Genomic DNA, 17,715 nt, shown 5'->3' on the forward strand with positions numbered 1-17,715 from the left:
CACCTGTTGTATCAATTCCCAGATTGAGTGTTCTCTCTACCACCTCATACCATGCCATTCCACCCTCATGATCTGTGACATGTCTATGGGGAAGAGTTGCTACTACATTCTTTGGATTCCTCTTTAATTCAAGCACTGGAAGCAGAAAAGGAGGGACCCTCAAAGGAAGTAATAGCTTTTGATGAGACCTCAGTTAATTACACATACTTTTAACTGCAGAAACTATTATTAATTTGATATTTTATAAAAATTTATAAATCAAGTATCAACCTCTTTGAAGATCTCAAAAAATTGCCAATGTCAAATTTAATAATGAAAAAGACATTACTTATTAAAAGCATATGTTAAATAATAAAATCAATATAGATGCAATCTAAAGAGTGTACTGCTGTAAAAGTCAGTGTCCTCTTCTTCAAGTCAAGTTTGAACATTAACCTACCACTCCTCCCTTCTTCATTTAAAAATAATAACTTGTTACTCTTTCAGCTCAGTCAGAACATCCTCAAAGATACCGTCCCTGACCCACTCTTATTATTTGTACCTCTCCCTCTTTATACTTATCCAGTCATTTTACATCTATTTACAGTCCATTTTGATTAAGATCTGGCTCCCCAACCTGACCCTGAACCTTCATAAGAGTAGGGGCTCATTTTTGCTTTTGTTCACCATTGAATATCCAACAATATGCTGAGTAAACAAATGGTAAAGAAATGACTCAGCATGCTGAGACAGACTGTCCACTGTGGTTATTAAAATACTTTTACTTGTATTAAAGCATACTAGAGGCCCAGTGCATAAAATTCGTGCACTGGAGGGGGGGAGGTCCCCCAGCCTGGCCTGTGCCCTGTCACTGAGCGGGAGCCCTGTGAATGATCACCCCAAAGAGGTAGGCCCCGCCCACCCACCCAGGGCTCCTCGATGGGTTGCCCCAAAGAGGTAGGCCAGATCCAGGGGTCCCGCCTCCATGCAGCGTGGAGCCAGGAGGCAGGACTCCCAGTCAGCCCTCACCGTGCGGAGCTGGGAGGAAGTGGGACCCCCAGACAGGTCTCACCATGTGGAGCCGGGAGACCCCCAGGCAGGCCTCGCCTCGTGAAGCTGGGAGGAGGTGGGACTGCCAGGCAGGCTCTGTGCCGGCACCCAGCATCAAGCCAGCCCTGCCCACCTGCGCACACCCGCTGTGCGCACAGCCATCTTGTGATGGCATCATGGCGTGACAACCACTTAGGCTTTTACTAGTAAGGTTAGTTTTTACAAAGAAATTATGAAACGCTTAGTTTAGAAAGATTGCTTTATGCACTGAGAAAAGGCATCACTGAAACTCACTGTCTCTAGGTAATCTACATGAAAACTCTGATGGCTCCTTTATTAGACTTAGAAGGATCTCTTTACTGCTTAGCATTTTTTCCAACCTAAAATGTACTCAGCTGTTAGCAGACTCATCTGATACTGATACTGCTGGCAGGGAGCAGAATCACAGTCCTGGTGAAACAGGGGATTAAGGCAATAAATCGGGTAATTCAAGCAGAATTGGCACAGTTTGGAGAGTGGTGGAGTCACATCTTACATGGAGTTTAGTTTCTAACCTAAGCAAATACAACAAAAAGTACTAATGATCCAATTTACCTGAAAGTGCAATAAGCATGGTTGTAAGTAGTGAACCCTGTTCACATATGCTGCTTCTCAGTGAGTTCAACACCACCAGGTTTTCCTTGAGCATTGGAGTAAGTCATTGTTCCTTTAGTTTGGCACCAAATGGAGTAGTTGGATTGCATTTAGAAGTCATGCTCTATGAAAAATGTGCATCTCAGAGTACTAGAATCACACATCACAGAAAGATATGTGGGAACTAAGACAGAAATGCCCAGCTTATATTGTTATCAATCAATCAAAATTAATTGATTTTCCTTTCCCTCAGTCTCTCCCCTTCCCTTCTACCATCCTTCCCTCTCCCTCTTCCTCACTCAGTGTAGGGAAGGGAGATGTATAATATATATAATCAAATTTGAACAAGATGGTACAGAGGGAAGTGGATTACTTAGTTAATATTAATTAGTGCTTTCAGCCAAATTCTTACTTCCCACATAATTTTATTTTAATTGAACTTTTCATATAATTTGTGAGTCTAAACCCATTTCTACATATCCAAAACCTGGAGAACCAATTCAGGTTGGAGTATTAAAATAGCTATTCGATGTTCTTCTGGTAAAAGATCAGAAGAAGTTGTCTTTATGAACAGTAGTAAGAAATATAAATATGAATACTTTTTAGACTATGAAACAGATTTACAGCTGATTTCTTCTCCCTTACCTCTACCTATCTGGCTTTTTGCCTTCTCTTTAAGTGTATTTTGCATGCTTGACAGAAAGGAAGCTCCTGCTCACTGTGTTCCCCACTTCTCTGTTATTAATAGCAGCAGCATTCTCCTCCTCCGTGAGGCTTAAACTTAGACCCCTCCTTATCTGTTTTCATGGATCTGCTTGTACTGTCTTCTCTGCCGGGAATGCAGGGCATCTCTCTTCCTCTCTCCTCTCCTACAACTGTTCACTGCCTCCTTGGGGACACTTTCCACACATCCAACTCACTTCAGGGCTCTTCCCTGATTAACAGTATTCTATGCTTAAAATAATTATTTATATGAATTATTTGCCTCAATATCATTTTAATTTCCTTGAAGGAAAAGATCATGTTTTATCTGAACCATCTGCTTACCTGCTGTTCCATTTTTCTTCAGCCCCATGGTAAGGCTGGGATGGGTGCATGGCTGCTGATGGAGATTTGGGTGGACCCCGGTATTTGGTTGAAATGAGTCGATCATGAGGTGACAGTTCACCTGAAATTCACCTACAATAAAAAATAATAGTACTGTCATTGTAACGGGTCCTTGTTCTTTAGCAGATAACCTCAGAGAAAACAGGAAAGAGCTGAAATGACTTATGAAAAGAAAACCAAGATGACACATGGGGCAAAACATTGTTAACTGCTAATGTGTCAGCATACTCTTCTTGCATAAAGCAGGCCAAAAGGGTGAAGACTGTGTTCAAAATAGTAGAGAGTACATGTGATGTTTTTGACTATTGCAAAACAAAATAAAACAAGAGACATAATTTAAACATATTTCCACTTCCATTAAACAGAATGTTGCAAATATTCATTAAAGATGTTTTCAGCATACTGTTTAAATCAATTGAAATTACTTTTACACCACATTTTCAGTCTCTTGGACTCACCTTTTTCTCTCCCACTGTCCGGCCTTTGTGTAGACTATTCCCAGAGTACTTTTCACTTCTCTCTTCATCTAGTTAATATCTGCTCATCCTCTGTGTCTTAGTTTATCTGCCTTTTTTTTTTTTTTCAGGAAATCTTCGTAACTTAGTCAAATTTCTTTGCTAAACTCTCCCACTCTTCTGTGTATTTCTTCTTCACACCACTTGAATTGTGACCTTGTGATATTTAATAATAATAATATATATATATATATATATATATATATATATATATATTTGCTCTTGAAATATATTTATTTGGTCTTCATCCCTGTTTCTGGCAGAGAGCTCCTAAAACCCTTGTAATTTCCTAAGTGCTGAGAGCAGTAAAAAGTGCCTTTTGTTATGTTAATGAGGTAACTTTCAGAATGCACCTGAGAATGGAAACTCCTTACCAACCCTATAGTTAGAAGGTTGGAACTTTTAACCCCACCACTCCATCCCACCTTCATTCCCCAACCTCTGGGGGAAGAGAGAGAGGCTGGAGATTAAATTAATCACCAGTGATGTTATTAATCATGCCTATGTAATGAAACCTTCCTAAAAACCCAAAGGACAGGGTTTGGAGAGCTTTCCAGTAGGTGAATATATGGAGATTTGGGTAGAGGTTCACCTCAGAGAGAGCATGGAAGCTCTGGGCCCTTTTGCTATACCTTGTCTATGCATCTCTTTCATTTGCCTGTTTCCTGTGTTTTATCCTTTCATAATAAATAATAAACTAGTAACCTCATAAGTAAAATGTTTCTCTGAATTCTGTGAGCCACTCAAGCAAATTAATGGAACCCAAGTCAGGGATTGTTAGAACCCCAAATCTGTAGCCAGTCAGTCAGAAACACAGGTGATAATCTGGGCTTACAACTGGCATCTGCAGTGGGGACAAGAGACAGTCTTATACAGTTGAACCCCGAATTTGTGGGACCTGATGCTAACTGCAGGTAGATAGTGTCAGAATTGAGTTGAACTGTAGGATACCTAGCTGTATGTAAGACTTGCTTGTTGGTGTGGGACTTCCCCCCACCTCACCCCCTACACACAAACACACACACACACACACACATTGAAATTAGTGATTGGAACTCTTTAAAAAATCAACTTGTCAGCCAGCCAAAGTATAAAAAAGTCTGTTGTGATTGAGATTGTATTAAATCAATTTTGGGAGAATTAAGGTATCTTTCTCTATTTAGTTAAATCTTTAATTTTTCTTAGCAATGTTTGTGGTTTTCAGTATACAGGTCTTTTACATCTTTTGTCAGATTTATTTCTAGGTATTTAATATATTTTATATTATTATAAATTTGTTTTTAGTTTTGATTTTTGGTTGCTAATATACAGAAATACAATTGACTTTTGTATATTAATCTTGTATCCTGAAACCTTGCTAATCGCACTTATTCTAGTAGGTTATTTTATAGATTTCATTGGTTTTTCTATATTGATGATCATATCATCTACAAATAAAGGCAGTTTTATTTTACTTCTTCTCTTTCCATCTGGATGCCTGCTATTACTTTTTCTTGCTTGATTGCACTGGCTAGAACCTCTGATGCAATGTTGAATAGAAGTACTAAGAACAGAGATCCCTGTCTTGTTTCTGATCTTAAGGGGAAAGCATTCAGTCTATTACTGAAATATGATGTCAGTTGTGGGTTTCTCAAACAAGCTAATTACTAGGTTGAGAAGAGTTTACTGAGAGTTTTGGGGGGAATAGGTGTTAGATTTTGTCCAAAAAAAATTTGCATCAGTTGAGATGATCGTATGGTTTTCAAGTTTATTAATAGAGTGAATTACATTAATTGATTTTCAAGTATTAAACCAATCCTGTATTCACTCATTGCACATGTAGTTTGACATTTCATTGTTAAGCGCATATACATTTAGAATTGTTGCATCTTCTTAGAGAATTGACCCTTTTATCATTATATAATTCCCTTCTTCATCCATGATAATTTTCCTTGCTTTGAAGCCTGCTCTGCCTGACATTCATATAGCTACTCTTGTTTTCTTTTGATTGTTGTTAAATGGTGTATTTCTCTCCATCCTTTTATGTTAATTTACATGTGTCTTTAGATTTAAAGTGGTTTTCTTGTAGACAGCATATAGTTGGATCATGTTTTTGCATATAGTTTCTGTCTTTTAATCAGTTCATTGAGACCATTGACATTAAACGTGATTATTGATAAAAAGTTGACCCTTGAACAATATTGGTTTGAACTGCATGAGCCACTTATATGTGGATTTTTTTTTCTGTAAATATACAGTCAACCCTCCACATACCTCAATTTCACTTCTGCGGATTCAGCTCGCTGTGAATGGAAAACAGTATTGGTTTTGTTGTTTCTGGTTTTTGTATGTGTGTTTTTGTGTGTGGGTGGCGAGGTGGTGTTTGTTTGTTAAGAAGAACAATGTGCTCTGGCATATTTCAGAGTGGTGCATTTTGCCTCCCCCTGCTAGAAAACCCCAAAGAGATATTTCTCTGATATTAACTGTGGGAATCTGGTCAAGTTCCTGAAGATAAATTTCACAATATTGTGAGAGCCCCCTATGATTGTCCCCCCGGAGTTTTTAGCACTGAGAGTTGTCCACACAGAGCCTCCCACCATTCCTCAATTGCAGTTAAGGTTTTCTCACCCTGGCACCAGTTCCCCTGGCAGTTTCAGCTTATGAACCTCTGCTCCTCTTAGCGGTGACTCCCTGAATTTGCCTGTGTTTCCAGTGTTGGGGACAACAGTTTGTCCTGTGTCCTCCCCTCAGATGGAGCCAAGAAGAGTTGTTGATTTTTCAGTCTGTTTAGCTTTTTACTTGTTAGGATGGAGTGGTAGCTTCCAAGCTCCCTACATGTAGAACTGGAAACTTTTTGAACAAATTAATTTAATCTAAAATAGTACATAAATCCTGGTCTTCACCCTTTCTTACCTCACCAATCCTATTCTGCTCCCCCTTAATCCCAGCCCCACCATTTTTCTCCCACTTATCTATAGATCTTAAATATTACTTTTTCCAAGAAGCTTTCTCTGACCCACTAACATAAGTAAGTCCCCAAATTGAATGTTTCTTCAGCACTCTGTACTGACCATACATTCATTACACTTGGTAGAACTTTGTCTCTGATGTACTTTTAGTCTCTAACTCACTGTGTGGGCCCAGTGTCAAGCATGATATTTGATGCCTAGTAGAGTCGCTGTTATTTTTGTTGACTGTATAAATAAGAAAAGCATTCATGAATTTCACATGTATTACACATTACTTGCTTTTCCTTACATATTAATAACTAGAGGCCCGGTGCATGAAATTCGTGCATGGGGGAGGGATTCCCTCAGCCCAACCTGCACCCTCTCCAATCCGGAAGCCCTCAGGGGATGTCCTACTGACGGCTTAGGCCCACTCCCTGTGGTTCTCTGCTCTCTGCAGGGCCTGCCTGCTCAACGCCGCGGCGATGGGCAAGCAGGCCCTGCTGTCTGCTCTCTGCAGGGCCCACTTGCCTGCTCACCCAGTCACCGCCATGATGCGCAAGCAGGCCCTGCTGTCTGCTCTCTGCAGGGCCTGCTTGCCTGGTCGCCATAGCGACCCACAGGCAGGCCCTGCTGCCTGCTCTCTGAGGGGCCAGCTTGCCAGCTCGCCGCCGGTGGGACTGAAAGGACTAGAGGACTCCTGGGGGTGGGTCTGGCTGCGCCACCTGCCTGCCGCTCCCTTGGCGGGGCTAAGGGGACTGGGTGCCACCATCTTTTGTGGCGGAGTGACGGTCACTTTGCATATTCCCACTTTATTAGATAGGATAGTATTGAACAAAGCAAAATTCTTAAGGGATAAGGTTATCGATGATTTTTCTAAACCATGTTTTAAATGTCAGTAATTAAAACTAAGAAGTACATAAATTATTATACTTTTGATCTAACACAGTAATATATATATATGGATGTGTGTGTTTTTCAGGATGCAGAAGAATACACAGATTTGCCAGTAAGGCATAATGAAGATCACATGAATAGTGAACTGGCAAAATGTCTTCCCTTTGAATCAAACCCTCATTCATTTGACAGCCCTCACACCAAAGCACATCTCCTGCTACAGGCACATCTCAGCCGAGCCATGCTGCCTTGCCCAGATTATGATACTGATACCAAAACTGTCTTGGATCAAGCTCTCAGAGTGTGTCAGGTATGAAAGTCATTTCTGATACCTACATTTTCTCCCATCACTTCTTTTTTGTTGGTTTAGAATTAAATATACTTGCATTTAAACATTTTTACTGTGGCATTTAAAAGAAAAACCTGGTGAATCAAATTAAGAATTTTCAAAGGAAAAGCAAATCTGAATTCCAGTCATTCATTTGATCAAAATGTATTGAAAGTAAACTATTACCAGGATTACCAGGCCCTTTTCTCGGCACTGAGCATACAGCAGTGAATGAGACAGAAAAGTATCAGCTCTCATGGGTTTCCAGTCAAGATGACAAGGACAGACAAAAATATGTCAAAGGGTAAAAACTGCTATTTAAAAAAAAAAAATAATAATGTATAATATATAATAAAGGAAATATAGAGAAAGATGGGAGGTGCTGATTTGTATTATTTTTTTACTGTTGACACTATTACAAAATGTCCCCGTTTTGCCCCACCCCCACCCCCACCCCCCAGCCTTCACCACACTGTTGTCTGTGTCCATGGGCTGTGCATATATATTCTTTGGTTAATTTCTTCACCTTCTTTTATCCAGACCCTCCCACTCCCTACCCCTCTGGCAGCTGTCAGTCTGTCCCATGTATCCATGCCTCTGGTTCTATTTTCTTCATCAGTTTATTTTGCTCATTTGATTCCACGTGTAAGTGAGATTATATGCTATTTGTCTTTCTCTGACTGGCTTACTCAGCTTAGCATAATACTCTCCAGGCCCCATCCATGTTGTCACAAAGGGTAAGAGTTCCTTCTTGTTTATAGCCATGTAGTATTCCATTGTGTAAATGTACCACATCTTTTTTATCCACTCATCTATTGATGGGCACTTGGGCTATTTCTAGACCTTAGCTATTATAAATAATGTTGCTATGAACATAGGGGTGCATATATTCTTTCTTATTGGTGTTTCAAGATTTTTAGAATATATTCCCAGAAGTGGGATTGCTGCATCAAAGGGCAGTTTCATTTTTAATTTTGTTGAGGAAACTCTATACTGTTTTCCATAGTGGCTGTACCAATTTTTAATGTGGTGTTTAGGGACTATCTTACTTATAGGTAACATTTAAGAAACAATTAAAGGGAGGGGGTGAGCCCCGGGTTTATGTGGGGGAGAGTATTCCAAACACTGAGAAAACTAATTCCAAGACTCTCATGTAGGAACTTACTTGGTATATTCAGGGAAATCAAGGATGCCATTGTAAAAAAGATGGGAAGGAGTGATTAGAAAGACGTCAGAGCGGGGTAGGAGAAGAAGTTTTAGAAAAAAATGGGGTCAAGTCATGTAGGGAGTTTGTAAACCATGGTAAGGATTTTGGATTTTACTCTGAATGAGAGGGAAGATACTAGAGCAGTGGTTCACTAATGGTTATGTGGGATATATTTATGAATAGTTACTATACTAATTAAACAGAAATTCTCAAATATTTATTCATTTAAAAATACAATAATAATCCACTATACATTAATATAAATAACATGATTTTTCATGAAAAATAACTATTTTCCAAAATAGTAAAAATTAGTGAAAAGTGTAGTATTGTTTTCTATTTTTGCAAGTATCTTTAATATCTTGCTTAATAGAAGTCAGGTAGATTAGTCACCTTTTGCAATGTTTGTTACAATATGTTTTAGTTAAAGTGCATGAAGAAAATCCAGCCTCACAGAGACGAGTAATTTTATAGCCTTTTCAGATACTTGTGGAAATTCTTCTTTGATACATATGAAACCTTGACATGTGATGTTGTTTTAAAGATTAGTTGCAGTGTGGAATCTGAAACCATGTCAATGATTTTTATAACTAAAAGGTGGCTAGACCACGTTGGTATGAGTGAGATTAGTAAGAATTGGTTGAATCCAATATATATATCAATATATATATATATAAAGAGAACTAACAGATTCTGCTAATGAATTGGACAGAATTTTTAGGGAAAGTGAGGAACCAAAAATGATTCCAAAGCGTTTCTCCAGAGCAGCTGGAAGGCTGGGGCTGCTATATACTGAGAAATTGAGAGGAACAGGGTAGGAGAAGCATAGCCAAGTGTGACTTTAAGAGATTTTGATTTTCTACATTTTATGACATTTCTGTAATAGAAACAATTTTAAAATTTTCAAAAGACCTCAGATGGTTTTAAAGGTAGAGTAATGAATCTGTAAAGATTTCTGTACAAGTACATTATGGAATCATTTGCAAAATTGAAGACTTGAAAATAAGTATCTCTCAGGCTGTAGAACACTGCAGAATATTACAATTTCATTTATGAATTCTACATCTGTGTAGAGTATCTACATCTATATGTGAATATGTTCCCAGAGAGAAGACTCAGAATAGTCACTAGATTCTCTAAATATTCAGAAGATTCACTAAAAGATTAACAGTAGCCATCTCTTTGTAGCAGGATTTGGGGTGATTTTTAACTTATTCTTTATGCTTCTCTAAAATGTTTAAATGTTTTAAAATGAGTATCTAAAAATTTTATTATCAGAAAAAAACTTAGTTTTATCATTTAAATGAATAGGGATATTTCCTAAAATTAGAGTAAGCATAAACTTATCAGGAATTAGGAGGGAAGTAAGGCCATAATAAACACATAAATTTTTTTGACACCCTTTTTTGTAACCAACACATGGTTTATCTCTCTAGGAAGATGATTTGCCACTCTTCATTAGTCACACTTTATAAACGGGGGTTAAAGTTCCTAACATTTTCGCTAGGGCCCTGGATACCCATTTGTGTTTTCTATAACTGTTTTTCCCCCCTTAAACACTGACCTGTTAATGAACCCTGAGGTCAGAAAGGGTTGGAGAAAAGTTGCAGGAGGAATTAAAATTTTCTACATGTAGATATACTTAATAGATGTATATAGGTGCAGCATATCTAAAAGTTATTTAATCAACTTGCTGGTACTTTCTTTTTCACTATTCAGTCAGTAATGATTTTCAGGCTATGTGATAATAGAAATTAGCAATTTCTAAAGGAGTCTATTTCTAAGTTTGCTAAAAGGGCAAAGGATTCAGAATTTTAGCCTCTATTAGATATTTTATATATAACATCTAAAGAGAATAGTTTTCTCTTTAATTATAAAACTAATACCTTTCATAGCAGCAAATCTGGAAAAACATCAAAATTAATCATTTATAGTAATTATGTCTTCACCCCCATGAATATAAGTTTCTTTTCTTTTTTAAATTGTTTATGAAGCTGCTTTTTAATTTTTTATTTTGAAATAAAATTTAGACATACATTATAAAAAGTTTGTAAAGAAAGTAACAAAAACATTTTACTATATTCTTTATGCAGCTTCCCCTAATGTTAACATCTAGCCTCAATTCTAATCTAGTCCTATTAACTAATCCACAGGCTTCATTCAAATTTTATCAATTTGAATTTCACTCCACTAACATCCCTTCCTCTTTAATGACCTTGGCACTTTTGAAGAGTACTGGCCAGTTACTTTATAGAGTTACCCTCCATTTGGTTTACCTAATGTTTCCTCATAGTTACATTGAAGTTATATATTATTGGCAAGAATGCCACAGACATGATGCTTTACCCTCTCGGTGTATCATCAGGAAGCATGTGACATGAATGTCTCATTATTGGTGACGCTTACTTTGTGCACATGGTGGTATCTGCCAGGCTTCTCCACTGCAAAGTTACTTTTTTCCCTTTTGTAATTAATTGGTATCTTGTGCAAGATACTTAGAGGTTTTAGATTATGCAAATATTCTGTTTCTCATCATACTTTCTTACATTATTTTCAGTATCCATTGGTGATTTTTGTCTGAAATAATTATTACTATTATGGTTTCTATTTCCTTTATTCCCAGAATTTACTGTAAGAAAGAACTTTATTTATTTGTGTAAGTATAAATTCACGAGTGTTTGTCTTATTCTACGAGGTAAAATCCATTACTGTCATTTATTTTGCTACTTATATTGTCTCAGTGTCAGCAACTAGGGCCTCTCACACTAGATCCTAGATCATGTTGACATGCCCCATCATTTTGTGAACACCACCTCGCATTTTGGCATCTTGTGCTTGTTCCCCTGTCCCAGGCCTGGAATCAGCCATTTTTCCAAAGAGCCCTGGTTCTTTTTTATCAGAGAATGGTTTTAGAGACTGAAAACTGAGTGCTTGTTGACTCCGTCCCTACCTGGGTGTCTTAGCCTCTACCAGGGGTGGGCAAACTTTTTGACTCGAGGGCCACAATGGGTTCTTAAACTGGACCGGAGGGCAGGAACAAAAGCATGGATGGAGTGTTTGTGTGAACTAATATAAATTCAAAGTAAACATCATTACATAAAAGGGTACGGTCTTTTTTTTTTTTTAGTTTTATTCATTTCAAACGGGCCGGATCCAGCCCGCGGGCCGTAGTTTGCCCACAGCTGCAGACCCACTCGTGGACAAGACTAGGAAATGGAACTATGTATACACAGACATCTATATGTAGTTGTTTATCTATAAGTGTATGTATGGTTATATGTGTGAAAAACGTGGATTCATAAAATCATAAGTTCATTCTAATACCTCTAATTTCAATCCAACACCAAAGGGTTCATTTTAGTCCCCCCGCCCCCCTTGTTAATTTATGACTCCTTTCTCCACCTGTGAGAAACCTGGCTCTCACTAATCAAAATATATTTACTTATTTCCCCAATTCTTGCATACTCCTGATGTAGTTTTAGAATTACTAACCCTTCCTCCTCCAGAAAACAAATGTATTAGCTAGAGTAAAATAGTTATTATAGTTCTTTTTTGTATTTAGAGGCTTAGATGCTCCTTTACTTTGTACATTTACAAACACACTTGTCCTTTCACTTGTTTCTTTTACAAATTTTTATTGTGTTATTTTATAACCTTTAATTTAATAATTTATAACATTAAGTATTCTCAAGCATAATCACTGCACTTTATGCCTTCACATGAAGGTTATAGTTTATTTAATGAGTTCTCTATTGTCAGACATTGAGTGTGCAATTTTCCTTTATTATAAACTAGAGGCCCAGTGCACGAATTTGTGCATCAGTGGGGTCCCTCGGCCTGGCCTGTGGGATCAGGCCGAAACCAGCTCTCCAACATCCCCCCGAGGGCTCCCAGATTGCGAGAGGGTGCAGGCCTGGCTGAGGAGCCCCACTGGTGCATGATCAGGGCCGGGGAGGCGTGCAGGAGGTTGGCCAGCCTGGGAGGGACCGTGTGAGGGCTCCAGGGCGTGTCCAGCCTGTCTCACTCAGTCCCAATTGGCCAGACCCCAGCAGCAAGCTAACCTGGTCAGAGCGTCTGCCCCCTGGTGGTCAGTGCATGTCATAGTGACTGGTTGACTGCACCCCCTAGTGGTCAGTGCACATCATAGCGAGCAGTTGAGTGGCCTAAGCATATCATTAGCATATTACGCTTTGATTGGTTGAACGGACGACCAGACACTTAGCATATTAGGCTTTTATTACATAAGATTACAAACATTAGTGATGATCCTCTTAAACGTTGGCTTGGCTTTTCAGAAGTCACCTAGAAAGAAACTTAGTTGTCCTGAGATGGCAACAAGCTTCATATCTTAAATCTTATTTCTGCAAATTTTTTGTAAGATTATGATAAAAGCAAGCCAGGAAGAGGAAAGAATATAAGGGTTGCCCTTGGAAAATTTGAGCAGAAATTTAAGAATAAATAAATTTTTCCATGACTGATTGACCATTTTAATGATTGTACCCTATTCTCATTTGATGTGTGAATACTGTTGGCCTTAGAAAGCATTAGTTCAAGCAGTTTTCCAAGCAACAGCTCTGCTGGCTGATTGAAAATTACACTGTTGCCCTCATGGGACATCAGAATGACCTTGTGTTTTGTGTATGGGACACAGTGCCACCAGCTTTTACTATAAATTCAACTCTGCTCCTATTTTAGTATAAGGCTTAGGAAAGTCACTTAACCCCAGTACCTGAGTAAAATACTAGTAGTACCTTACAAGAGTGGGGCATTAGTGTTAATGTTTAAAGTAAACAACAATTTGAGAACTCAGAGAACTAGGTCTATTTTAGTATCCCCATTCTCAATAGTTCTGTTTCTTTGCTTTTCCATAGTCATTTAACTCTAAAGATTTTTATTCTCCCTTTATTTTCTAGAAATATACCTTTTACTTGAGCCATCATTTAGATTATGAAAACTCTTTAATTTTGACTACCTATGTCCTAGGTAATCTTTCACAAAAGAAAACAATAGTTGTTGTAGTGGTAACTTACTCTGGCTTAAGTCAGAATATACAATATAGCTTGCCTTCTCTTGTACCCATCTGAAGTTAGGAATCAAGGTCATTTGTGTTAATTCTTTTGTTTTAAGGTGTTTTTGTTATGGTTCCTTTTAATATTTTTCTGTTACGAACATTTCCATTTCTAGCCCACTCAACAAAAATAAGGGTAAAAATTTCTATACATATCTCAATTTTTTAATCTTCTTAAAATATTCTAGTTTATAAATTGGACAATTTATGGAATTGATTATTCTTGCCATTCACCTTTGAGCTCCTCTTCTTGATCACATTAACTCTAAAACATATTTGTAGAATGTAGTAAATGATGTGGCATAATTTCTGTGCCAGATATACCAAAGAAAAAACTTTGTTAGCTTTTATGGGTGGAAAATTTACAAATAAGAAGTATCAAAAAATAAAATGACTTGTCTAAATTTTCCAAATGTGATGGCAAAGCTAGAACTGGTGATAAGTGCCTGGTGTTTTAATTAGCTCTCTCCCTCACACTGTTTGTTTTTATCAAAGGACAAAGAAATTGTTGTTCAGAGAAGTTAAATAAACTAAAGGTGATATGTTGAGGCAGTACATATGGAAACCTGGACTCTAAATCCTGCCCTAATATCTCTGATCTTTTCTAAAAATGCCATAGGTCTTTACATTAAAATCATTTTTATTTACATGAAAAACTACCTAAATGCAATACTAAGCCAAATCGTATAAGGATTCCATTGTCCTATAAAGATGGATTTTAAAGTTGTACTTGTGGTCTAGTCAGAATTTGTTTTAAAATGTGAGAACTTCACAGGAATTTCCACTTTTTTAAACTAAGAATTTTTAAATTAATCCCTCCTTTTCATTGTGTACTCAAATCACCTTCTGTTAATTACTCCAGTTCCCTTTTCAACAGTCTGTCTATAATTACTTTAACCAGTTTCTAAGAGGGACTTGTTGATATGATTGATATTTGTAATTGCTTTATTATATCTCTCTACAGTGTCCAGTTGATATGCTGTTTGTTTTTTTTTGTAGCAACTGCTTATGATTCTTCTTGAGGATTTTATAGTATGCTAGATCGATCATGAATTAATCACTTAACTTCCCCACATTCTTTCCTAAAACTACAATAATTGGAAATAATGGGGGAAAGGTCAGACTGGAGATACAACCATAGGAGAAAGGAGAATGCCAACAGAATTACAAGATGACCCTGTAATACATAGTATGTGCACACTAGAACAACCTATGCATAGTTTTACTATTAAAATACACATACATACATTTTATATTCCTCTTTCTTTCTTGAAGGTTTGCCTTCTCTGCTCAGGTTGGATTATTGGCTTATTTCACTGGCTTATCACCACCACCACTAATGAGAAATCCTTGGAGATAGCCTTTGTCCATCTCACTGATGCTTTTCTGAAAATCTTCAAACCTTTAGCAGCAATAGGCAATCTCAGATTCTTTGCCCCAAGATATGGAACTAGCAACTCCCCTAATGATAGCAGACATCTTCTCTTTACTATTGAGCAAAAGTATAAAGTTCTATATTCTACATAAAGGAACATATTTATAGAGATTGAATTCATGTTCCATTGCCCTAATGGAAATAGGCAAAAGTAAACTAGAGGACCTGCCTTAATAATAATCTATGTGATTCAGTTCTTGAAAGGAAGACCTTTAAGGAGCTATGTTATGATGGTTTCCTCTGTTTTATAAATTCTTGCATCTAACTTTAATATAGAAGCTGTTATTTTATACTAGTGTCCCAGTGCACGGATTCGTGCACATTGAAAGGAAATTAATTAGAAGAAATATTTTAATATCGCTATTCACTCTTTCTCTATAATAGAAGTGGTCAACCAAATTCAATGACAGATTGAAACACACGCGTGTGATTGACGCCAGCGAAAGCTTTATATATATAGATAAACTTGCTTAATTAGACCTGCTTTCTGACTTAGCTGAACTTTTTCCAGCCCAGTGAAGCACCCCAACTTCTCTTTCAGGTAATTGTCAGCAACACAGCAGTAATATCAACACGCAGCAGATTATTATTGTAGATCACGCAAGGAGGACAAAGGGTAAAATATTTAGCTGCAGCAGTGTTTGACTATATTCTGCGCAGTGAGAAAACCTGAAGTTATTTTCAAGTTCCACCATTTCTTTTCAGTCAGGTCAAGTTTCTAAACTTACTAACTCTCTGTTTTCTGGCTAATGAAAAGAAAATAGGATTCTACCGAGTCTCCTATCTACCTACTCCAGAACTTCTCTGAGGATCAAATGAGATGAGGCACGTGGAAATGCTTCACAAACGTTTGGTTAAAGTGTAAAATGTTTGCACCTGGCTATAAAGCAAGTCGGGTTCCTGGGCTGAAGAAACTTCAAGGAGGCTAGTCGCTAGAGAGAGGAAGCCAGGTGTTGCTATGTGATGTCATTACTGGGCACCCACAGTGACTATTTCCAGGCTGGGCTGGGCTGTGGGCTGCACTTTGCACCATGGGGTCTTGGCAGCATTGGCTGCAATTTGGTGGGGTGTCGCTCTGAGGTGGTGGTGGGGCCCGTGTCCCACTTGGAGGAAGCTGAGTTGGTTTGTCAGTGCCAGGTCCGTGGTGCCATTTACTTTTAAATGGCCAGTGCACATCATGGCAGCTCCTTCATTGAGCATCTGCCCCCTGGTGGTCAGTGTGCATCATAGCTACCGGTCAGACACTTAGCCATATATATATATATATACTAGAGGCCCAGTGCACAAAAATTTGTGCACTCGGGGTGGGCGTTCCCTCAGCCCTGCCTGTGCCCTCTCGCAGTCTGGGACCCCTCGGGGGATGACCACCTGCTGGTTTAGGCCTGCTCCCCAGGGGATTGGGCCTAAGCTGGCAATCAGACATTCCTCTGGCAGCCCAGCAGCCTTTGGGGGATGTCCACTTGCCAGCGGGGAGCAGACCTAAGCTGCAGTCGGACATCCTTAGCGCTGCTGAGGAGGCAGGAGAGGCTCCCACCACCACTGCTGTACTGGCAGCCATCAGCCTGGCTTGTGGCTGAGCAGAGCTTCTCCATGTGGGAGCTCACTGTCCACCAGAGGGCAGCTCCTGCATTGAGCGTCTGCCCCCTGGTAGTCAGTGTGTGTCATAGTGACCAGTCATTCCCAGTCTTTCTGTTGTTAGGGTCAATTTGCATATTACCCTTTTACTGTATAGGATAGAGGCCTGGTGCATGGGTGGGGGCCGGCTGGTTTGCCCTGAATGGTGTCCTGGATCAGGGTGGGGGTCCCACTTGGGTGCCTGGCCAGCCTGGGTGAGGGGCTGAGGGCTGTTTTCAGGCTGCCCGCACCCCCTTCAGGGTGGGGGTCCCCACTGGGGTCCCTGGCCAGCCTGGATGAGGGACTGATGACTGTTTTCAGGCTGCCTGCACCACCTTCAGGGTCGGGGTCCCCACTGGGGTGCCTTGCCAGTCTGGATGAGGGGTTGAGGGCTGTTTTCAGGCTGCCCACACCCCCTTTAGGGTGTGGGTCCCCACTGGGGTGCCTGGCCAGCCTGGATGAGGGGCTGAGGGCTGTTTTCAGGCAGGCCAAGCCTGCAACTGAAGCTCCCAGTCTCTCCTTTTATTCTTTTTTTTTTCATTCTGGGATTTATTTACCTTCTGTAATTGAAACTTTGTTGCGGCTCCAGCTCTGAGGCTGTTGGCTGAAAGCAGGTATCTGGGGTTTGTTTAGCTTCTATAATTGCAACATTGTTGCTTAGACTGGAGCTCAGAGCTGGGCCGCGGCAGGTGGGGAACCTTGGCTTCCTCCATCACTGGAGCAATCAAACCTCATGTTCGCTTCAGCTGACTGGCTGCCGGCCGCCATCTTGGTTGGCAGTTAATTTGCATATCCTACTGATTAGCCAATGGGAAGCGTAGCAGAGGTATGGTTAATTACCATGTTTGTCTATTATCAGATAGGATATTATGAATATTCTGTAATGCCCAAGTCTTTTTGAACTACTGTTTCACTCTTCTCTTTTACAGATGAAATAATATGTAGTTCATCTACT

The 17,715-nt window shown here is 39.2% G+C and overlaps 1 protein-coding gene across 1 annotated transcript in view; it reads left to right on the plus strand.

The window, feature by feature from the left end:
* The window catches only part of ASCC3 (activating signal cointegrator 1 complex subunit 3), a 252,026-nt gene that overhangs the window by 214,222 nt on the left and 20,089 nt on the right, over window positions 1-17,715 (plus strand). Inside the window, exon 37 of the mRNA XM_070418020.1 lies at window positions 7,194-7,418. Coding sequence (XP_070274121.1) covers window positions 7,194-7,418 — 225 coding nt within the window. The remainder of the gene's footprint in view (window positions 1-7,193; window positions 7,419-17,715) is intronic.

The sequence above is a fragment of the Myotis yumanensis genome, unplaced genomic scaffold (genome assembly GCF_028538775.1).
Source record: "Myotis yumanensis isolate MYYU_CA2020_CCGP unplaced genomic scaffold, mMyoYum1.0.hap1 SCAF_6, whole genome shotgun sequence".
Classification (NCBI taxonomy): Eukaryota; Metazoa; Chordata; class Mammalia; order Chiroptera; family Vespertilionidae; genus Myotis; species Myotis yumanensis.